The 23,880-nt window shown below is 39.3% G+C and overlaps 2 protein-coding genes across 2 annotated transcripts; one reads left to right on the forward strand and one right to left on the reverse strand.

Annotated features, from left to right (window-relative positions):
- The first annotated feature begins 273 nt into the window (after positions 1–273).
- On the forward strand, positions 274–4,193 carry LOC128501225 (anterior gradient protein 2-like). The gene is made up of 8 exons (XM_053470622.1): positions 274–427; positions 847–1,026; positions 1,296–1,359; positions 1,785–1,837; positions 2,419–2,495; positions 3,104–3,167; positions 3,673–3,756; positions 3,922–4,193. Exons 2-8 carry the CDS (start codon positions 852–854, stop codon positions 3,969–3,971), a joined length of 567 nt encoding a protein of 188 aa, XP_053326597.1. The 5' UTR covers positions 274–427; positions 847–851; the 3' UTR covers positions 3,972–4,193.
- A 4,155-nt stretch (positions 4,194–8,348) lies between these two features.
- Positions 8,349–23,784, reverse strand: USP40 (ubiquitin specific peptidase 40). Its single transcript, XM_053471052.1, has 32 exons — positions 23,704–23,784; positions 22,895–23,120; positions 22,725–22,792; positions 21,830–21,943; positions 21,435–21,599; positions 20,938–21,084; positions 20,143–20,286; positions 19,881–20,009; positions 19,485–19,568; positions 19,047–19,157; positions 18,672–18,948; positions 18,425–18,506; positions 17,485–17,656; positions 16,973–17,057; positions 16,725–16,795; positions 16,104–16,411; positions 15,211–15,325; positions 14,397–14,451; positions 14,022–14,075; positions 13,449–13,537; positions 12,402–12,488; positions 12,224–12,260; positions 12,044–12,111; positions 11,511–11,585; positions 11,207–11,312; positions 11,035–11,129; positions 10,714–10,832; positions 10,109–10,174; positions 9,783–9,993; positions 8,851–8,946; positions 8,646–8,740; positions 8,349–8,523 (listed from the first exon to the last, which is right to left on the reverse strand). Exons 2-32 carry the CDS (start codon positions 23,097–23,099, stop codon positions 8,412–8,414), a joined length of 3,642 nt encoding a protein of 1,213 aa, XP_053327027.1. The 5' UTR covers positions 23,100–23,120; positions 23,704–23,784; the 3' UTR covers positions 8,349–8,411.
- Positions 23,785–23,880: the final 96 nt, after the last annotated feature.

A 23,880-nucleotide genomic window follows, 5' to 3' on the forward strand; every position in this document is an offset into this window, starting at 1 on the left:
TTGGGTGGCGAGTGGACAACTACTGGAAAATGCAGGGGAAATTAGACTCAAACAACGAGATGCTGAATAGTGAATACCAGTGGATCATGTGAACATCAGAACTAGAGCTCTGATCAGCCAATAATTGTAGGACACATCCAGGTCAGAGAGCCAGGCTTGCGGGTGTGTCCCCTGCATACCTTCACTAAGCAAACAATAGCAGGCTGAAAGAAAAAGCAAGGTGTGATAAGGGGCTGTTCCCTGCATGCACTGAGATCTGGGTTGGGTCAGACGGGTTCCAGGGATCAGGACATCCTGGTTTTAAGGCTGACGTTGATCTTTGAAAGCCATCTCTGAGTTGAGTATAAATAAGTCCCCACATGTCACTTGCAGCACTCATTATCCAGGTGCTCTCCTGACACTGCCAGAGACCACACTTCATCCACAGGTATGTTACTGACAGGTAATAATACTTACTGGCATACAGCTTACAGGTGCAGGATACATCACTGAAGGCACACATTACACCAAGCAGGGGAGTGCAGACATAAAAGAAAGTGATAGATAACATGAATGTTAGAAACCAGTAGTACCTATCCACAAATGAACCTAAAAATACTATCTGCGAGAAGAATACATTTGTCTAGTTACCTTTATTCTTTCTATCTATGCATGGTGTACAAATACAATGGAGTGGTTACAGTGGTTGTGAAGGGTACACTTTCTTAAACCAAGGATCAGAGTTAGTTTTTAATATTGTAATGTAGTAAAAATTAATATGTTATTCTGTGGAATCTGACTGATGAGGTTGAGGAACATGTTGTGTGTGATCTCCGTCGGGATGCTCTAATACTTTGTCTCTGGCAGGCAGTATGCATCCCGCTGTTTCCTTCTGTTGCATCCTCCTTCTGTGCTCTGCACTGGGAGAAGCGGCTTTGAGAAAACCAAAGAAGACTCCAACCCCGGCCCCTGATGCCAACGACACCACAAAACCTGAAGCAGAACAGCCATCAGCTTCCGTCACTCAACCCAAGACACTAGCCCGAGGTAAGCGTCTGTTGCCAGTCGCATACTGGAGCCGTAGAATCATCTTCTGTTAATTCCATTAATTATTCTTCATTTAACCAAAAAGACTGTGCAGATAAAACACGCTTGCATTTTTATTATTTGGATTATGTTTGTTAAACTCTGGAACAGGTCCAGCATAATATTCCAGCTGAAAATAAAAAGAACCCATCTACAATGTATGCTTTGTTTACTGCAGTTGCATCCTTTTTGGCTTTGTATTGATTCATATTTGATATATATCCTTCTAGGATGGGGAGACAGCATTAACTGGGCCCAGACCTATGAAGAAGCTCTAGCCAAAGCCAGAGAAACGTGAGTACCTGCCACATTATGTATTATCGTTTATTTATATATCACCAACAATTTACACAGTGTTTCTTACAGTCCATAAAGAGTCTGACAAAACTAGAACTGACCGACTAATACATTAGGAAGAGAGGCCCTGGCAGGCCCTGGCAAGCTTATAATTGCCTCCCAGTTTAGAGTGGCCCATCGGTTTCTCTAACCCCCATGTTGCACAGAAGAGTTTCTTGCACATTGAGCATATTGCAATAATGCACAAAATGTGTTGTAGACCAGTAGCGTGGGCCTCGTTGCTAAGTGTTCTTAATCGTCCCTGCGTCCTGCCAGGATAGTCAGCGTAAATAGTCCATTCCCATTACTTTTACGTTTCTAACGTTGACATATTCACAGACACGCTCACTCATTTTAACCTTTTAACTTGTAACTCTCTGTAGAAAGAAGCCTCTAATGGTGATTCACCACTTGGAAGACTGTCCTTACAGCCAAGGTGAGTTATACATCTTCCGTCACATTGTTCCTTGCAGTGTTCCGTCACATTGTTCCTTGCAGTGTTCCGTCACATTGTTCCTTGCAGTGTTCCTTGCAGTGGTGGGATGAGGCGAAGGGTGAGGTTGGAAGCAATAGATTCAAACAGAAATTGAAGTAACAGAATAACTGAGGGAGCTGTCTCTCCTACAGTGTATATCATTATAGGTCCATTTTCCAGTTCATTTGAATGACATTTATTATGTTTATGAAGTGTTGGCTTGTAAATTAATTTTATTGATGCTGCCGTAATGGCCAACCAGATGTGGAGGTGCCCCAAACTTTCATTTTAAGAATGATAGTTTCTGTTAAGAAGACAAAAAGTCTAGCTTACTGTCATGCCTATTGTACAAGATGTGGCTCTGCTCATATATTAGGGGTGAACTTTTGGGTGATTTTGTAGAAGTAGAAGATTGTCGTACATTATGCATGTATTTGGGGAAATGAAACAAATGTGCAAACCAAATTATTAAATTCTTACTTTTAACGGTGTTAATAGTAAAATAAATAAATAAATAAATAAAACTATGTAACCCCCCACAGCTCTGAAGAAAGCTTTCGTGGCTGATCCAATGGCACAGAAACTGGCTCAGGAAGATTTCGTAATGCTTAATGTTGTGGTAAGTGTGTTAGACTCAATAATCTCTAGTGTAAATGAAACAGTACTAAGACACAATATTCATTTTATACTGTGGAACCTAGCTCTTCATAATATATGAATTTATTTTACCGCATAGGCTAGTGATAATTGGCTGCCAGCTGAATAGAAACATAGGTGGTTACGTAAAAAAAATAACGAAAAGTAGTGTAATAACCAGGAACATTTCCTTTAATCGCTAGGGTAGCTGTACTGCTTTGCAACAGAATTGCTCTTTATATATAAATCAGAGTTTTACAGCGGATGTTTCAGTCCATTCATTCATTCACTAAAGCAGATATTGGCACATTTTGAATGAGTACTTTTGGTTTAGACTTACTGATTTTATTGGGTTTGATGAAGGACCATCCCTGGTAAGTTTCTCCTGCAAGAAGGACTGACCTGGCCCTATCTAATGCATAGTTTAGTTACTGATTTAACTATGCATTATGCATGGCCAATCAAGCTCTTCATGCAGTCACTGATGCCAATGATAGTATTGAGGAAATCTCACAGGTAACCTAAGATCCTAATTGGGTCAGAGAGCGGCAGATACTATAACGATTTATATTTGCCTTCCATTGATTGCAGCATCCTGTAGCTGATGAGAACCAGTCTCCAGACGGACACTATGTCCCTAGGATCGTTTTTGTTGGTGAGTTGTTACTGCAACATTTGCTTATTAACTTCAATGAGAATTGAAAAGCTACTGGCATATAGAGTCATTGATGCTTATGTAGAATTTGTGTGCAAATCATTTAAAAGGAGAACAGTCAGAGAGAACATTCTATTAGTTGTATTGTTGAGTGCTCCAGTTTTTTTACCTAAATTGCTTAATGGATCCATGGGAAACCCAGCAGCCCTCAGTATTCAGGGGGTTAAAAAAACATTGCCAGACAGAACAAAACACATAGGATGGGAAAATCATTAGGGATCCATAGCATGTCGCTTATAGTTGTCACCTAAAGTTTTGATCCTGAGGCTATTCCAAACCCTCAAGTTCTTCACAGCTGTACCTATATTATGCAATGCTTATACATTTTAATATCAATTTTCTTCCTCTAATTGTACACTGACTGCCCTCACGATTAAACATTATCAAAACAAATTGACTTGTTGATAACCCATCTCCTTAATATTTGCACTGTTTCTACCTGCAGATCCCTCCATGACAGTCCGGACAGACCTTGCTGGCAGATACGGAAACAGACTCTACGCTTATGAAGCTGGAGATATTCCTGAGTGTGAGTACACGACAACTAAAATATATGTTTTGTAATTGGAAGGCATAATCTTAACAGGTGGAACTGAACAATTTTTTGGACTATTGCAACTAAGCTAGTGACCTCTTAAACACGCTGACATTAGTGTGCTGTAGATAACCTTTTCTTTTCCTTCCATACATACAGTAATCACAAACATGAAGAAAGCTAAAATCCTTCTGCACACCGAGCTGTGAGTTTCTACGCATTGAATAAATACAGAAGAGATGACCAGGACGCACTGAACGCCTCTTTCCAAAAAGTGTCCGGAAGCCCCCAGGAGTCATCTTAATCAACCCTATGAAATCTTATCTGTTACACAAACCAGCTAGAACTGGCGGCTAGCTCATGCTTTTTTCTCCCTAGCTCTCCCAGACAGGTTCCGGAATGGCTAGCCTACTCTCACCCCAATAGTTTCTTGCCTGTACAGACCAGTATGGGAAGAAGTCTCTGTGAAATACCATGGGTAGACTAGACTGCACCCTTTGAACCCTTTTATTCTTAACACTGCTTTAACCCCAGTGCCTGCATCGCATTTTCCAATTGCTTTCCCTGCTTGTTCACGGTTTTGCTATAACTCATAGCATTGCCAGTCTTACATGTACACGCAGTAACACTGAGTTTTCTCTGGCTGTGTATTCTGCTCTTTTACCTTTGCCTATCCTAACCCTCCAGATATTAACATCCTGGTTTGTGGTCTCTAGCAAACACGACAGCTGCTGCCAACGTCTCCCTTATAGACATCCATGTATTACTGCATTCTAGAAGATGAGACAGGAGAAAGGTCTGCCATTTTCTCACATGAGATTTACTGCTCACATCAAGTCAATTGCTCTCTAACGTTATTCATTTTATACTCAATATTTACTGTTTTTAACTTGAAATAATAAATATTTTATCCAATGGAAACTCATGGTTTATGTATTTCTTTATGTTTCAAACCACCAACAAGCCACAAAATGCACACAATCAAATCACTAACAACGAATATTAGGGTGTAATTCCCAGCGACTCTTCATTCACCATAACCTAAAAGAAATCTAAAATTTACATATAACCATGTGATACACACAAAGACCAAAAGACACAATTTCAGTTATAAACCAGAATAAATGATTAGGATTGCCACAGCGCATAAATATACACTGTATTTTTATAAAGTGCTCAGAGTCAAACGTAATAGATTGATAACACAACCATAGTGGCACAAGGGAGTACGATAGTCTGAAACAAGTGTATAAATAAAACATATACAGCAAAATAAATATTAACAAAATCTATATTATTATGCATCGATTATATATATATATATTTATATATATATATATATATATATATATATATATATAGTATACATACACACAAACACATCCCAAGTGTGGTGGTACAAAAGCAATATTATCAGGATTTGGAAAATAATCTGATTAATAATACATTTTTAATATAAATAAATTAAGGTGGATTCATGTTTTTTTCCACCATACACGCCTCGGTGGACAAGGAAACACGCATACACTAGGTGTGCATCTCCGATGATAGATTCTACATAACATTGTTTTTCGGTCAAAGAATCTCCATATTTTGAATGGTTTCATTTGTTCTTTTTACCTTAGTGACACGTAGTAAACTGGACATCTTGTTTTGTGGACTTGTTCCTTTATTGAATGTGGGTTAAACCTGATTTCATTATATTTAACATCAACAACTTAAATCAAATTGCTTTGTTTTTCCGTCACAGCACCATGGAGGAATTCTTGCCCACTTCTCCATGCAGAACTCCTTTAGCTCTGTGACATTTGGAGGTGTTCGAGCATAAAACGTTCATTTCAGGTCTTGTCACAAACCCTTAATGGTGTTTAGGGCCGGACTACCCCGTTCCAAAACTTTACATTTCTTGTTCTTCAACTATTTGCTTATGCGGTTCGGATCTTTGTCCCCAAATCATCACAATGCTTGGCAGTTGCTATCATTTTGTTACTATGGAATGCAGTTTCCACTAATCGTAACAGAATTGCTGCCCAAAATGTCCCGTATTTGGCTCATCTGTCCATAGAATGTTTTCCCCAACTATCCAGGAATTTCTTAAACTCTAGACATTTACGTGTTTCTTATATCACAGTTGTTTCTGCGTTGCTACTCTGCCACAAATCCCATGTTTACTCAGTGGCTGCGTAACGCTTTACACAAAGCCGTGTAACTCTTTGCAGACTGATACTCAACGATAACCATTTTCCAAACGTGTTCAAAAATGCCTTTTGACTATACCATGATGTGGCTCAGGTCCTTGTGTGCTGACGTCGTCAATCTGATGACAAGGGTCAGACTGACATTTGGCAGGGTTGCCCAAATCAGGCCTGGTTGTTTAGCAAGCTCTTCAAAACTCCAGACCCCAATGATCCATTTCAGTTAACTAGGTGGAGCAATAACTTAAAGATTGCATGATTACCTAGCACCTATCAAGTAAATAAAACAAGAACCAGATACCGGTCAGACGGTTTCTCAGACTATCTGCTAAATATGAATACAAACTAGAAAATCCAGATTACAGAGTAGGTTAATATTCTTCAGTAGGACTGTATGGGACATTACACTGCTCCTTTATTTAAATGTCATTGCCTTAGAACACCAGATAATCTGTGATGAAACATCGTTGTCATCCCACAAGTTACATGCTTGATTGTGCTGCACAGCAATTCTCAAAAGGTTTGTCACAAAAAGCGTAGCCCTTCAGTCAGGAACTGCATATCTTATAATGCTTTGGCAACAGTGATACTTCTATCTCTACTAGATCGCACCTATCTTTTAAACTCTTAGTTACATGGAGGGGGGGGCACATAACTAGAGCTCCTATAGACACATCACTTCTCCTAGCCAACACTAGTATTGCAGAATGTGATTGTGCTATTTAAATCACCCAAAAAAAATATAAAAAGAATAATTCCTCCACTATGCTTGCAGTAATAGATTACACACAGTAAATGCTGCATTTAAATGTTTTATTTTGTCTGTCAAATCTGTTGAACCGTTGATTGTGTTTGGCAGTGATTCGGGGCCATCTGAATATTCAGCACACATTTATATTCTACAGCAAGAAGCATCGTATCTAAAACAGCTCAAGATTTTTGTTCAGATAAAGCCAACTTGCATTAAACTGAACTACATGTGTAAAATCCTGTTGCCTTACATCCTATTTGTTATTAAATAAAATAAAAAAAAAAAACTACCTATGAATGTAGTGTAGGGAAATAATTTTGATACTGGATTTGCTGGGATTACATTGTAAAAAGCAGCTTTAAAGGATTCTTTTAGGAAGGTCTGACAACAAACTAAAACATTAGACTGATGTAATTAGAATATGTTAAGGACAGGGCTAAGCAACCTGAAGCAATCTGGCTGAAGATGAACTACAACTTCCATGATCTTCCACCATGCTGTTGTAGTTCATACAGATTACTATATTGACGTTTCATTTAAGGAGGTAAAGAGCTTTTTTTAGCATTTCTAACACGTTAGCTATGTTTCCTATGGTGGCCAGAAATGCCATGTAAATGATGGCTAATCATCTTGAGCAATCTACTACAGCTGGATTTCCAAAGGGTAGTTGTGAGCGATTATAAGGAAGGTTGTGACAGTCTTGCAAACACAAAGGGCACAAATCCTGAGAGGTGTGCCTACAGTGAGAAAACAAAACATCTGATTCGGCCAAAGGCACAGGCATGAATGACTATTAAAAAAGTAGGTCTCTGATGTCACAAGTTGCGGTAATAAACATTTTGAACAGGTTTTACTTTTTTCTATATAAATAGGGAGGAGTCCACTGTTTTTGAATACTCAAGATTTATCTGTTGCCTTGGACCACTGGAATGATTTTCTACAGAGATATGAACCATTAAGAATCTATATGGTCATTATAACAGAGCAAAATAAACAAGAACAACCACAATAAATGTAAACTGTCATTCTACCTTTCCTTCTCTCACAGCCAGTGATGTATTCAGGCCTAGGCCAGCAGCCCCTCCGGTGCATATGAGGAAGCCAACCACCCTACTGGGTGATCAGGCTCCCTGTAGAGCCACTACTCAATGGGCTAGTTAAAAGGGAGGTCACAGACCTCCTCAACCAGCCTATTAACACACAGAGTTGGCACAGTCACCCTTAGTTTCCTTCTGCTTCTGCCCCACACATCTTTAAGAGGTGGAGGGCCAGAATGACAGCATATCCAGGCAGTCTGCAGTATGGTCTTCAGTGTGGGTGGGTTCCAGGTGGTCCTGCCGTGGGTAAGGCCTAGGGTAGCGCAGAAGATATAAACACCACTACTTAGGAACTTACTTAGCAGTAAATTGAGAATACAGCAAGGATGATTTAAAGGAGGAAAAACAAGGCACCACCATATAGACAAAATGTCCCTGACTTTTAGGAGTAAGACTCCTATTTTGCATGTGGGTCAAAGATATTTAGAATTATATTAAACCCACAAGGAGGTAGAGGAGCACCTGGTTATTAGCTCCAGGTGCCGATAAAGATATACACTGCATCAACACGCTGCTTCCTACATCTGTGTGTTCTCATGTCCCTGAGTTAGATATAATAATATTTATTTATTTATTTAAGTCTGCTTAGTGTTCCTTGTCCTCGTGCTACCGGAATACCCCAACCCGGATGGAAAGTGCGGACTCCGTCTTCCGGGGCCTTGGACGATCTTTTTCTTTGCAGACATTTTTTTCGTTATTCAGGTGTTCATTTTGATCACTGTGAAAAAGAAGCAAAGAAAAGCAGTTATTATAGACTATAGAAAGCATTGGATTCTTTTATTTAATTACTGGAGACATTATGTAACAGCTACACAAAGTGTGTGTCAGTGTAATGCCCACCTGTTCAACTTTCCATTTATGTCCTGTCTACGCTTCTCCTTTGCAATGTAGTCATCTTCTGAAGCGAAGTCTGTCCGGTTATCCAGAAAAAGGTTCTGCATAAGAAAAGCATTGGAGATCTGTGTCAGTTCCCGTTAACAACTTGCCCAATCCATTATATCCTTCAGCTTAGGTGTTTGCCTCTGATAGCAGAGGTACCGCTCACCTTCACCCCAATAGTGTCCCCATCCTTTAAGTGATAGGGCGCCCCCTGCAGGTTCTCAGCTTTCTTCTTTTTCCTCTTTTTAGAGACTTGCTGGGTCTAAAAAAAAAAATAAAAAAAAAAAAATGCAATTGAAGTTTCACAACAGAAGTCATTTTGAACAGACAGTGATATATATATATTAGTTTGACACTGAGATATAGGTCAGGTCATAGTGCATACAAAAGAAAAACGTAAGGCTAGAAAGAGAATATAAAGCAGTCCATGGACTTTCTGCTTAGAACAGTGAACAGAAAATAAGCTAGGACTAAGGCATTCCATGTATACCCATACTCATTATTATTATCTTTTATTTCTATAGCGCTAACAATTTACGCAGCACTTCTTACAATATATATATTCAAGGGGTATGATAAGACTAGAAAAGAGAGACTAAGACAGATACATTAGGTGGAGATAGCCCTGTCCGCTAGCTCACAATCTTGTACTTCTACTGTCCATTTAAGACGGTTCACCATTCATTGAGATGCCCAACGTTTAAGCAAGGATTTTGCCAAAGGCTATCATTGCTATTGTCTGTTACCTGTTGGGCGCAGGTTGGAGTGGTTGCACCTTACAGTAACATATATAATGTTTTATAATTTTAGCATATGTTTTAAGTCGCCTTTCAGTAAATTAATAAAAAAATTAAAACATAATGTAAACAATTTAGACATCAACAGGTGCAACTCATTTTTTATTTATTTATTTTACTCAAAATTGCATAAAATAAGAAAATGTGTAATGCCTGTGTTTATGAACCAATCTTAAATTAATCTAGCTACTATATAAGTCAGAAAACCACAATTTAATGTGCAATCGGTAAAGAAAAGGTTAGTAAGATTATGCATAGCAATTGCTAGACACAGGGTCCTTCCCTCACTCCCAGTTCTCACCCAGCTGGATATTTGGAGCCATTCGTGTTTGTCTGGAAAGTGCTTCGCTATCTCCACCTTATCGACGGGCAGCGAGCAATGGTTTGCAATTCTCTGGCGCAGGGCATGGCCTGTGCAGCCGTGGGAAACGTCCCACACAATATCCACGGGGGGAAAGTAGCGACATTCCCCAGGGACAGCCAGCTGGACTCTCAGTAACAGATCTTGGGGGCTGAAAAATCAAGACAGGGAAAAAAGAATATCTTACTAGGAACATGCGTCTCAATCTTTACACCTTGATCATTGTACGGATTGACCTTAGTCACCCCTTTTACTGTAACACTCACCCCAAACGCTCCTCACTCTGAAGAGTTTCTACGCAGAGTACGGTCCGGATTCCCAGGTTGTAATCACTGCGAAGAGGCAATCCAGAAATAAACTCATTATGGTAAAATGATCAAATTACTATTAACCCCTTCACAAAACAGCCCGTACTCACAATGCATTGTCCTTAATGGGTTTAAGGACTACCCGTTGTCCTTAAGGGGTTAAACAATATTTATTATGTAACAAATGTAATTAACATTGAATTATTAATACATATTTGCAGTTTTTTTCTGCATATGAGCTTGTATCCTTATCTCCCAATCTCTGTGCATCTTGAAACAACTGGAAAGCTACAGTCAGTGTAAGAGATGCAAGCGTATAACCTGGAAGCCAGGAAAACAAAGATTTCTCATTAAATCTTTGTGATACACGAGTCTGACAAACTATGCTCTGCCAAACCGTCAGCGGTTAGAGATTTCCTCATCGGTAGTAATATGTTGAATCTATCGGGGCAGCCTGACATGTTCTGAAAGGGCTTTATTGAATTGTGAAAAAAATGCATATTAAAACATTATATAATCACACACATGTACATAATTATATCTTTCCAGGTAAAGCTCCATACCTGATCTGTAAGTTAGGAGAACGCAGGATTTTTCCCAAATGCTTATTCTCCAAAGTCCAGATCCGAAGGAATTCAGGAGATGGAATCCCCAAAGCCTCAAGAAATGGCAAGGTCATAATCTGAAGACAAAAAAATGAGGGTGCCAAGTCGAAAAATATGTACTATTGTGATTAAGGTGGTTTAAATACTGTTCATGTAACAGTTACTAGAGTATCATTTATGGATAAAATTGGTAAAATCACATTACTACAGATTTATTGACCACATATATAACCTTAATATGATCAGTAAACCTGGACACGCCGACACCTATGCGCACACCTGTATTTTTAGATCCTGCAGAGAATTTTCTCCAGATAATTCAATGTGGCCCACAAAGCAGAAGTTAGAGTCCGGGCCATCTTTCAGGGCATCCTCTGAAGAAAAAAGAAGAAGATCAGTCGCGTCACATGTTCAATGACCATTTAATACGATAGAAATAAAGACACCGTACCTCCACAGGGCAATACATGCAGAGCTGCAAGGTGAGAGGCGATCTGATTGATGTCATCCTGCTGTCCATGGGGGCAGTAAAGCCAGACTGGCAGCTTTAGGAATCCCTAAACAGAAAACAGACTTATATGATTGATAGTACATTACTACAGACAAGAAAGACCTAGAACCCAGACTTCTAGTGAAGCCAGTGAGACGATCTGGCTGAAATGAGAAGCTCCAATACTTTCACAGAGTTAAAGGTGAAGCAGACATAGATATAAAAAGTGAGCTGATGGAATGGTTTATAAAACTCCTTTTCTTACCTTGGGTGGAAGTCTCCCTTCTGTGATCACAAAAATGTCTCCTGAGCGGATATTTAGCTCTTTAAGTGTAGACTCCTAAAGCAGACAAACACTTAAGCATAATATCTAGAGACTACAATATAAGAGTAAAAACAACTTTCACATCTTTTCTGGCATCTAAATAATGACCAGCTATCAATTATAAATGACATAAACAACACAGGAAACAGAAAAAAATGATAAAATCAGAATTGTGAAAAGTAAGGCAAACACTTTTATTATACGTTTTTCATATCAGAGAAGGGTACAATTTTAGATTACTACTAATACTTCCCAATAATTGTTGGGGGTTGGCAGAAAGCAAAGCACATATGTTACAACACAGTACGATTATAATGCCAGTATGAGAGCCGTGGAAAGTGTACAAATATACCATAGTTATTAGTGCATGTAACAAAGGACTCCATTGACATAAAGACATTGGTTTATATGCATTTAGTAGGTCTTAGTGGGTGAAATGAATCAGGTGCTACTTGGAGAAAAGCAATGGTTACCTCATCAGTAATAGCGTCCCCTGCTTCATAACACCAATCCATTTTCCGCAGGTGCCAACCAGTCTCAGCTGAGAGGGCAAAAAATATACAGGAGTGAGGGGCAGCAGCACGGATTCCATCAATGGAGTTAGACCGTCATAATGGCATAAATAGGATGAGGATCAAAGGACAGAGTTTTACCTGGTAAATCAGCTTTCTGTAACATCAGTTCTAGACTCTGAAACAAAAAGTACTGGTGAGAATAAAAAAACAAGAGAATGTAGGAATTATAATGCAGATACAGATAGATTTAGCAGGATAGGAAAGGCGAGGGAGACATAGCAAAGTGTCCATATCTGACCTAGCATCCAGCCAATACCTCCTTAACGGTTAGCGTCTCCTCTAGAATAATGTCTTGTTCCTGTCCATTCTCCAGATCAGTCCCAGGGATAAAATAAAGGAAGAGCTGAGAAAAATAAGAGAGGGTCTTCATTTAGAATGTTATTTCAGGTAACGTTGTCAGGTAAGAGCCCTAACAGTCCCATTCTTTTGTTGTCTACTTGTCTCGCTCTGATGTCATTGGTGTTTATTAAATACCCCTTTCTAGGACAAGGATGCACAGTTTCAGTCTGGGATAGTCGTTACAAGAAGGTGTTAAAGCAGACATACTCATAGCGGAGTAACATGGTTTGCCCTAAAAACAGGATTCTTCAGCTGTAATACGGTTTGAATAGAAGAACACACCATTTTAACACTCATGCATGTGCTGTATTCTACAACAGAAGGCCACGATAGGTCATAGAGAGGTCCCGGATGCCCTTGTACTATAATAATAATTTAAAAAGCTCTTAAGCCTGGCATCCAAAGAGAAACCTGTTAATTAGTGACCAGTGTTTCTGTTTGCAACATGGTTTCTGAATGTACTGTACTAAAGGTGCGCTTAGAAATCTTTTTTCAAAATTGCATCAGATCATCTGAAAAAATTTAAACAAATCCCCTAGAAAAAAAAACCAAAAAAAAAACAGATTACAAAATGAATTCCATAGCAGCCACGCAAAGCCAACCCCAAACCAAAGAATACATTTCTTTTGTTAATATTATTTATTGACTAATTTAGCGCCGTTGTATTCCAAAAATACGTTAACACCCAAAATCATGGTAACCAGGTGTCTAGTCTTGTAGACTTGGGCATTATGTAAAGAGGCGTATTTATTCATTCCCATTTTTCATGTTATTGTTTTTTTCCTCAATTCAGTCGCGCCTAGTTTATAAGGCAGTTTTATCAGTAATGGTTAAATGATGTTCTCTCGTTTAAAATGGTGACATACAATACAAAGCTGTTCAGTAATCTACATAAAAGATGAGCTGTGAGCTTATTCTGATCTATTCTATCTATGATCTGATCTATTGTGTATTTACGACTCACCTCTGAGATCTGAGGAGATCTCCCTCTGCACAGTGCCAGAACGTTACCCGTTTTAATCTCTGCCTCCTGCACAGTTATATTCTCCGGCACTGCAACAAGAACGACACGTGAGATACAGCCTCTTTCACATGTCCCCTAACTGGTGAAAAAACATCAGTAAATCCTTCTTTTTAAGGTTAAGAAGTATGAAAAACAGAAATTAACAAACACATAAGGGGAACTAACCAGGAAGATTCTAAAATCATGCGGGACACAGCAGCATAAGATTTTTAAAGGATTCAGATTTAATAATATTTGCATATCAATGAGAGCTGCTTTTTTTGCCCCCAGAGCATGTATGATTATTGCTCTCCATTAGGTTCCTCTCTTTTTTAGTGGAAGCAGACTGGTTAATGCAGGGTAAGACGGAAAAAACGACGATGAGGGGTTAAGTACACAACATAGAATCATTTCGGTTTTGACCCTCACTCCGTGGATCCGTTCTTCTTAATTTTAGTGTACCTTCAAATGATTGATGTAGGAAAGACACTAACAATGGCATTGCACGTAAGAAGCGCTCACTCGGTATATTACCTGGTGGAAGCAATTTCCCATTCTTGTGCAGAGGCCGCAAGCATGCATCATCCTCTGCAGAAGAAACCACATGTAACGTGTTAAACAGCACGGTCAGTACTAACCTCCGAAAACAAACCCTCCATACACACACAGATCTGTAATGCTATTCAAAGTTGGGCCAGATTCAAATAAATGTACTACAAACATGTTTTCTTATATACACAATATCAGAATGAAACTTCTTGCATTACTGAGCAAATGCACAAGCATGCTACTACCACCTGAAAATAGCCAACCACTTTGCCATACTGATACGACGACCTTTAATTTTGGAAATTAATGGAAGGCTACACACTAGTGGGTGAGGAAACACGGGGGAAAAGAGGTTCTTACCAAACTGTTGTAACTGCAGCTTCTCAACAGCCTTGATGCGGATATTGGACACAATCTGAAAATGCAGAACACAGTAAGAGAAGCAAGATTTCCTACAATGATTCATAGTTGCTACTAATTTGATTTGTTTTAGCAAAGCCTGAGGACATTCGGAAGCGGAAGATTGGCCAGTGTTGGCTCAGCGATGGGCAGCTTTATCTTCATTTGGCAGATTTCCATAAAGCTCACTAAAAAAAAGTTAACTACAAGTGCAAAAGAAACTTCGGAAAGGCCTAAAACCTGAAAACATATTACATGTAAGACTTTAAGAGCTTGTACGTACAGCACTTCAATATATATTGAATACCTCATGTAAGGTATTTGCTACTATTAAATCATATACTGCTGTCATATTTGGAGGCTTTCTTCCACACTGGGAACCTTTCAAGATATCTACTTGGGATGCCTACAGAAACACCACCTATATGACACTCAAGGCTCAACACTATCCTATATTTAGGATTTTTGGAAATTAGAGGACATTTCCAAGTTCTTTGAAAGGTTGTACATCTAAAGCATGTTCATATTAATAAAAGAAAGGTTTTAAATAGAGGTTATAATATGCATGGGAGGACACACGACATATAAACCTCTGTTTTCAAACCTTGGTTTTCTGGAGGCATTTTGTGCCCCATGAACGAAGCGTGCACATTAATGCACTCAAAATAATTCAATAATATCAATTATTTAGCAACTTATTTAGAAACTTGGCTATCATATACATCGAAGTGCAAACAACGGCTTGTTGGAGAGTCATTTTAATACATATACTCACAGTATTGGGAGTTACAGAGATTTGCACGGTCTCCTGCTTGTCTTGTGGCCTGCACCAATCCTGCACTTGGAGAAAGTTTGGATTTAAACCGTTTTCAGAAGCAAAAATGATTTCCCTGCAAGATAAACACATTGAAATCCTGAACAAAATGATGTAAAATGAGTGTTCATGCATTAGATCCTGTTTTACATATTATGTAGACATTAACATGAAAAGGTTTCACTATACATGGTACAATTTCACGCATCCACTGTCCTAGCCACTGCAAGAAAAGAGAGATGTGAAGCACTATATTACCTTAAATTTCCGCCCTAATCTCTGTGTCATGTGGTACCGACATCAAACAAACATGGTCATTGTAAAGTGCAACGGTGAGCCCGCAATTCTTTCATACAGTCCCAGAACAATATCAGCATGAGAATACTCTTAGAAAGAGGAGGATGATAGTAACCGTGAAAGGTCTTGGTCAATTAAGCCTAGGATGTCCAGTGCATAGGGTTTACAGCCCCTGTGCCATACAAATAAATGGCATGTCATCCTAGTGGGCTCCATGAAAGACCACAAATCTATGAACCAGATGCAGACATCAAAGATCTGTCTTGTAACTAATTTACGCTACAGAGAACGGTGTCCTTACAACCTTCCATCCTTATCTTTCCATCCTTCACAGGAAGAGCACCAGGCCATGACAACATGGCCTCAGCACTCCGAACACGACAGCTGACAGCATGAGGTGGGACCTGGGGGAGGGCAGCTGGGCAAGGCCTAGCACAGAGAACCACCTTAACCACCATAGGAAAGTATACATTTCTCCATATCCATGTCTCCTAGAGGTTTTGTTTGCAAAAGTCAGAACAACTTTAAAAAAGGTCAACGTGCAGTTTAATACTAACCCTGCTTTATGAGCATTCAACAGAAGGAGACAGCTCCCATCTTTAACTCCAAGCATCTTCAACGTCTTGTTCATATCCTTAAGGGTACAGACGCTCCACCCACCACTGCTTTCAGTGGATTTTAAGCACAGTAATGGCTCCTGGGTGGAAACGCCAGTTAGCTTCTCTTGTACATCACACAGCCGGGAGTTGGCTGGGAAGACAAACTGACTTTCTCTGTAAGCGGGGCCATTGTTTGGGGTCTGCTGCAAAATGGTGAGAAGGAGAGGAGCACAGTCTGCCCCAGTCTGCACAAGCACACCACCAACCTGCAGGGCAAGTACATACATAGCATTATAAACCTAGGCTATGGAAGCATTGAAAGTATTCAGAAACAAAACGTGCCTTCAAGAGCAACAAATATCCATCTGCACTACCTACTATTGATTTACAAATGGAACACTGAAAGTCAAAATCAATTATTCTTAGATGACACGGATTTGGTAAAATAGTATTAAAAATAAATCTAAAAGGGTGTTGCATCATCACCTCTCCTTTTTTTATTCCACCCTCTAGAATATGAATGTTTTTTTTCTATAAAGGTGATGTACAGGGTTCACAAATCCAGATTTTCTTTCTTACCTTCTTGCCATCCCACACAAAGATGTCCTCTCGGTCCTTGATTCCTGTGCTGATTAGGTTAATTTTGTCATCTGAAAGAAAGGTCAAGCAAACCAAACATCAAAGGCAGGGTCAAGATGGTTTATAAGATCAGTTCAATTAATTCAGTGCTTGAAGACTTGCAGCTGAATATAGGTTTGAAATTGAAAAATAATTCAGGAATATTCTATTATTATTTAATAGTACCCAGAAATTCACCAATTACTCACCATTTAAATTGTGGAAGAGATGAAGACCTGCAGGGAGAGTCTTCGCAATGCTCAGTACTTGCCCTTCCAATGATTTATCTATCAGCTGTGACAATAAAACAATGTTCAAATTAGTCTTTGGTCTAAAATAGGGACAATTCAGTGTCACACAGAGCACCCTGAAAAATGAATGCTTGTGAAATTATGAATAAAATAAAAGAAATAATAATAATGACTCCCTTCCATCGACTAGCTCCTGCTGAAATCAATTGTAGTTGGAGTCTTGTACCCCCCCACAGACCATTCACCGAGCAAACACCAAAGCTGATTGACGGTCGGACACATCTGCTGCACAGACACTAGCCAAGGGTGGGGAATGGAACAAGTGCCTATATGAGGGGATTCTGCTGAATCCCTCAATGCATTTGCAAGGGGGACACCATGGGACCTCCTTAAATGGATACCAAGAGAATGTGAACATTCAGTCTTCTAAGAAGGCACATAAAAAGCAAACAGAAGGAAAAAATAATCACCTTAAAGATAGTTTGTTTCATGTCGCCTACAGTGCCACGGCGGTCCACCGTGATTTCCAGGATGCTGTCATTGCGGGAAACAGTTGGATGCAGAGCACCATTGTCAAAGCGATAACAAGATGAGAGATGGAGGTGCAGTTCCAAACGGTTAATCTCAGTGTCAGATTCTACCCTGTTTATAAATTAAATGAAAAAACTATATTTGTTATACCAAAAAAAAAGAAATATAGTCACCACTTTTATTTTAGGTACATCAAGTTCAAGAAGTACTAATCCTGCAACAGTAACACAAATGGAACAATCACCGAATGAGCAAGTTAAGTAATTGGAACAGCTAAAGAATGGTAAAGAGAATATTTTAATTTATTTAGTGCCAACAGGTGCATTTAGCCATTTACAACAAAAATGCAGTTGTAGAATAAGAAGACTTTTCATACTGTCATTTTGATTGGTGTACAACAGGTATAAATACATTGGAATTTGGTAAAGTTAACCTTTATTGTCTATGCAACAAAGATATTACCGTATCTTTACCAAATGTGGCATTTTTCTTTCCAAGACTACCGCTGCAAAATTGTATACCTCTATAAGAAAAGGAGGTCCTTGCTCTGTACAGCTTATAGACAACGTACCAAAAAAAAGTGAAGAAAAACCAAACAAAAATCATGCAGGTGAGTAAAACATCTCAGCTCAGTGACTTCTCCGTGCACTATGAGAGGTTCCATACATAGTAAGCTTCTGTTGCATGAATGGCTGGGCTGGCTGATTACATGGCTTCCAAGATTTCTCGCCAGGGTCAATTTCAGCTCTCCTTGTAGACAACACTCACATGGATCAGCCCTTCATATAAAGCATTGAGAAGTCAGAGAGTTCAAATGTTTAACTCACCTTCAGCTTCTCAGTTTAGCGAATATAGACAAAAATGAAAGGATAGGCCTGCCTCTTTTGCTGGAGCTCCTTGTTTGCATGATCCATCTCTTGACGCAGATAATCTGGTACTCCGAACCAAGCGTTGCCAATAGCTGCAAAGAATTGGAAATTTTCACTGTAATCCGTAAGAAGATGTAAACTCTTACAAGAGCCGATATTATTAGGGAATTTCGGGACACAGAGAGAAAGAAAGATATGGAAACAAACTCATGATAACTTTTAACACCCTTAATCCAGATAAAGAAGTTCTGTCACACCTTCCTTTGGCCTTTGCAGATGGCTTTTGCGATAAAATAGCATGTATGCACTTTCTTTGCCCTGGAACTGCTTCTCAATATCCTTCTCGAGGATAGGCTGCACAGATGAGTCGTTAAAGTCAAACCAGTGGCTGACACTTCTCTCCGGTGTATGCAGATTCTCTGTAGTGTTCTGATCGAAGACAAGGACATCAGTAGCTCGTTTGTCAGATTGCGCCAATCCTACCGAGGAACCATCTGAGGTTAAGTGGAAGATGTGCGGGTGGCTCTGCAGGAACTAAGAAAGTCGACTGTTTAACAAACCACGCACCCCATGTACCTTTAAAAAAATACAACACAAAGCAAACGCCTTACAGCTGTATCGCTTTTCTTTACCTTGCGGATGCCTCCATGTTGTTTCCGATACATTTTGTTCCAGGATGTTCCTGTGTGTTCTAATAGTTTTTGCCCCAGCTGATCAATCGAAACCATTTTATTGGCCCCAGCCTATGGTAAAAATTGTTAATGCGTTTTGATAAAATAAGACGTTATGTGCCTGTGTTAATGCTTCAGCAAAGTTGACAGACACTAAAACAATGTCCCAATCTCTATTGCTATGTGATGTCTTAGGTGACATAAATCAGTTGGCAGGCAGGATATGGTATTGACTTCTGTATTTCTTATACATATTTATAAATTCTGGTCTTTGAAAGCTTCCTCATTATTACAACAAAAAAAGTTTTATATAGGTCACATTTTTTTCAGATACGAGATGGAGCTTGATAGTCCATAATACATAATACATAGAAATGCTGTGCGGTGGACCTGACTTACCTCTGCTATGACAGAAGCAAGAATCACTGCAGGCGATTCATGGTCATCCACATCATCCTGTGCTACTGATTTTTTAACCTTCTCCTGTTCAGTAAAAGAGAGAGGCTCTCAAAATTATATGTTTTAAACTGGAAAGTCATAAGAAGCTCAACACCAACAAAAACATAAGACTGCTGACAATGTACAGTGTATTATATTGAATATGTGCTCTGCCAGAAAACGTGTACAAAACAAAGATAAGCTACCATCATTGTGTTTAAGACAGAACTGTAGAGCATGTGTCAACATAGGGGAGCCAGTCGCTGAACTCTCAATAGTAACAGGGGAAGACTTTTGTTACATGAAGTTATGAAAACGAGTAATGCCGGGTCTTCTCATATCCAAGAGAATGCTTACCTGACAGTCCCAGTTTCCCAACTCATCGACATCCCAGATGTAGACATGATAGTGACCCCCATAGCAACCGCCTTTGTGAATGATAACAGAAAAGAGCTCATATGCATATGCAAGGTCCTCCAGTTGTTGCTGTAAAGGAGAGGAGCTGTATCAGTGAGGCACTTTTGTAGAATCACCACAGGGTGTCCACAAAACACTTTAGGCCACTTCCACTAGAATGTGGCACCTGCACATAACCTAAAAAGAAGAACATTTCCCATACCTGCTCACAAAAGGGCCGGATATTGAGACGCGTTGGGAAGGTGTAACGCGACGTCTCCTTATACCGCTCGCACTTTGTGAAATCAAAGTTAAATCTAAGCAGAGACACTGTGAGAAAGGGTGGTAGCTTCCTCAATTTAGTAGACTGTTGGAGACAAACAAAAAGACAGAAGACACACGGGTTAATGTTGAAATTATTGCTGCGTTAAATAGTTTTGTTTCTAAAACTAGAACAACTCAAAGAGCATACACATCAGCCTGATGGGCCACATTCAAAACCAATTACACGTGGGCAGAAATTATCCAGACTGGGTGGTTAAGACACTAGCCAAATACACCAATAATTGCCCTCTTTGTTCCTCTCATGACCTCCATCATCAGGATTTCACCGATGCTGTACCCCTTCTCCGGAATTGCTTTCCCCGTTCTGTCAGATTTTCTGCCTTGTATGAAAATTTCAAGAGCTCTCTGAACAACCTCAACAGCTCATCCTGACTCAACCAACTCATCCTTATCCAAGCAGTCCACCTCCACAACAGACTAGATTGTAAGCTCACAAGAGCAGGGCCCTCTTATCTTTTGTACCAGTTTGCGATATTACATTTATCCCACGACTTTGATTTTAAAGTGCTAAATAAAAGTAATCTAAGTCCCAATGGTTGCAGTTCAATGGAATCAAAATAACTTCTGTTAGGTGCCAACTTGGTACATGCACTCAGCCAGCTGATACCTCACTGGAAAAAGAGATCTCTCTATATTCCTTGGCCATTGTCAGTATCAAGAAACCGAACCGTACCTTAGCAGCTGGAACAAGTTTAGTGCAAGCTCCACATCGATACAAGTTGTCTCCCTCGAATATTTCCTCCTCTACATACATGTTACACAACGACTCCTCCAAGCTGCACATGTTCCTCACAGCCACAGTTAAATCAAGGAAATCCTCCTGTCAAAAGGTATGCATGGAGAATTACTTAAGAGCTCACAAACAACGCCTCACACCCCTTAAAAACTGCAGACAAGACTGGAACAATCAAATACTTTTCACTATTTAAAAAAAAAAATTAAATATAACAGCTATGTCTGCATGCAACACCCAGAACTTTATCATTGTTCACAAGCTTCTCATTACACACACACACATATACATATATATATATATATATATATATATATATATATATATATATATATATATATATATAAATAATTTACTGGCAACAAAAATATTAAACATGGCAAAAAATAACATTTCCACTACCATAATTTTACAAACCAATCTGCTGATGATCTAACCTGCCGCTCACTAACGTAGCCACATTCATGGCATTTAATTCGATTAACCGCAGTGCCGTGATACAAGTCCTGTATGAGGTTGTGACCAGACGTGCCCTCCAGGGAACTCTCCAAGGCGCTGAATAAGATTCGGTTTAGCTCCTGCACATCATGTTGGCCAGTCTCCTGAAACAGCAAGAGGAAAACAGGCATTTTTAAGGACACGTGTAAGAGTGATGCGAAGAGAGAAAATACCGTTTTTACATTGAATAGCTCTACATAATGGGGTCCAAGCACTAGAGGGAGTATTGCCAGGAGAGTTTGCAGGGGAGCTGTGCTTTCAACATTCACGATTGTAAAGCATACTAAGAAACAAAATAAATTGCCCGATAATTAAAATTTCATGGACAGCACACCTCATTGCTGTTCCAGCCAAAACTACTCGTGAGCTCAGTAGTGGATGCAGCTTGCTGATCCAGCAGCAGGAGCTGCGCAAACAGTCGCTGTAACTGCAGGGGAATGATCCGCACCTGGAGAAACAAGCAAAATAGTGAAAATGGCGATTGAGTTTAAAAGGCAATCTTCCCAAACCCCAAATATAAGTTCATATATACATAACTGATCTATGCATATAGCCCAACCCAAAAAATAATGTTTTTCCTCCAAGCATTTACTTGCATATTGGAGAAAATTATAATTGTTAATATAATAATGTATGTTTGATTATAGGAACACCCCAAACTTTTGATCTTAAGGAAAGAAAAGGGTTGAATATAAAGACAACCCTGTTGGAAAAAAATCTGGATAATGGAACCGATACCAGGGAGAAGCAAATGAAGAAAAGGGGCAGAAAAAAAACGAAGAAGAAGAAGTGAAGCTGCGGAAAAGAAATGGACATGGAAAGAAAAAGGCAGAGAAGGTAGGGAGACATTGAGAGAGATTCCATGAGTGAGGGCGAGTGACAAGTTCCTCAGCTTAGTCCGCTGTGCTGCGGATCTGAGGTCTAACTAAATAAAAGACGACCTCAAGTAAAGGATGAGCTCGTATTTTTCTGAAAAACACGTTGTCTCATAATCAAGCAAATTCAGCAATAATAATAATTATGATAATAGTTTTAAATGATAGGAAGTATGAATAAAATGTTTAAAAAGCTAATGAGAACTCACCTGCTATTAAAAACACAATGCATTCATTTAAAAATACAATCACCGTTTTGACACGCCTGTAAATTGTCATTAAGCACATTTCAAGTACATCCCATTAACCAACTCCAGAATTTTTAATAGTAAAATACAAGAGCAAAATAAGCACCTTAGAGTCCGGATCATCTTTCTCTTCCAAAGATCCGAGGTCCTTGGGCCCTAAAGAAAACAGGGCTTCTGCAGAGATACAATAAAAATAAGAATTATATATATATATATATGTTTATCTTACTTTGTTGTTAGAATTTTCTAAGGGAAATTGCACAGCTAAAATCCAACCTCGGAATTCTGGAGTGAAGAGCAGGGTCTGCAGTAGAGAGTTTAGGTAACAGGTGCCTCCCTGGTTCTTGAGGCCACTCAGTCTCGTAGATCCACGCGGTTCTGGTATCTCTGCATCTTTGGATATTATTTTTCTACCTTTTCCATCCGGGCTGTTTAAAAGGAATGAGAAGTCCTCTTCTTCTTCAAACAGATCTCCAAACATTTTGGGTTCTTAGATAACAATCTGCAGGATTGCAATAATTTCAGGGAAACGAAAATGCAGAATAATAAGAGAGCATACATTTGTAGATGAGATGTTAAGTAACGACGGCAAAAACAGTTCGAGAGTTATGGGCACGATGCCTAAAGCAAGGTAGCGAGTATGACTGATGGGTTAGACTTATGACATCATCAAGCGCATAAATGGTTTTACTTAAGGAAGCAATGTAATCAAGTATTCTAAAAACCTTTAGGGTTATTTAGGGTTTATTATTTTGTGAGTACATAAGTTTGCCAAAAAATAAAATCAATACATAGCAGATAATAAAAATCTGCTACCTTAAATGTGAGGGATCCTTAATGTCTATTGCATGTCACTTGGCCACTTGAAAATCTGCACATTTAGCGACAAATAATTAAAGATTAATTCCGCAAAAACATATTTACAGAGGAAACCTCGAACCGGGCACAGAAAAACACAAAAGCACATTACATTTCCTATTCTGCTGACAGGCCAGTTGCCATGCTAAGGGGCCTCGGCTGGTAGCCTGCCTACATCCCCCTTTTCACAGCCCGTATTCCAATTACCCTATTGAGAATGAATTTACCTGCAGGCACCTGACACGGGTAGAGAAAAAGTATTTCCAATCCGTGCATCTGTTACCCGGCAGCCGCCATGTTTGTTGTGGACGGCGAGAATCCGCGGGGCATGCCGGGAAATGTAGTCCACTCTGTTACAAAAACTTTCGTCATTGTTTGAACGTTCAATAGACGCTCGCTCCTGT

This window comes from Spea bombifrons, chromosome 7 (assembly GCF_027358695.1).
Source record: "Spea bombifrons isolate aSpeBom1 chromosome 7, aSpeBom1.2.pri, whole genome shotgun sequence".
Lineage (NCBI taxonomy): Eukaryota > Metazoa > Chordata > Amphibia > Anura > Pelobatidae > Spea > Spea bombifrons.

Excerpts from the sequence above, each read along its gene's own strand:
- LOC128501225 (XM_053470622.1), top strand. The coding sequence starts at position 852 with ATGCATCCCGCTGTTTCCTTCTGTTGCATCCTCCTTCTGTGCTCTGCA. Across the intron at positions 2,496-3,103 it reads TCGTAATGCTTAATGTTGTG|CATCCTGTAGCTGATGAGAA; the intron begins GTAAGTGTGTTA and ends CATTGATTGCAG. Across the intron at positions 3,168-3,672 it reads CCCTAGGATCGTTTTTGTTG|ATCCCTCCATGACAGTCCGG; the intron begins GTGAGTTGTTAC and ends TTCTACCTGCAG.
- USP40 (XM_053471052.1), bottom strand. The coding sequence starts at position 23,099 with ATGTTTGGAGATCTGTTTGAAGAAGAAGAGGACTTCTCATTCCTTTTA. Across the intron at positions 22,793-22,894 it reads CTTCACTCCAGAATTCCGAG|AAGCCCTGTTTTCTTTAGGG; the intron begins GTTGGATTTTAG and ends GTATCTCTGCAG. Across the intron at positions 20,010-20,142 it reads TCCGGCCCTTTTGTGAGCAG|CAACAACTGGAGGACCTTGC; the intron begins GTATGGGAAATG and ends TCTCCTTTACAG.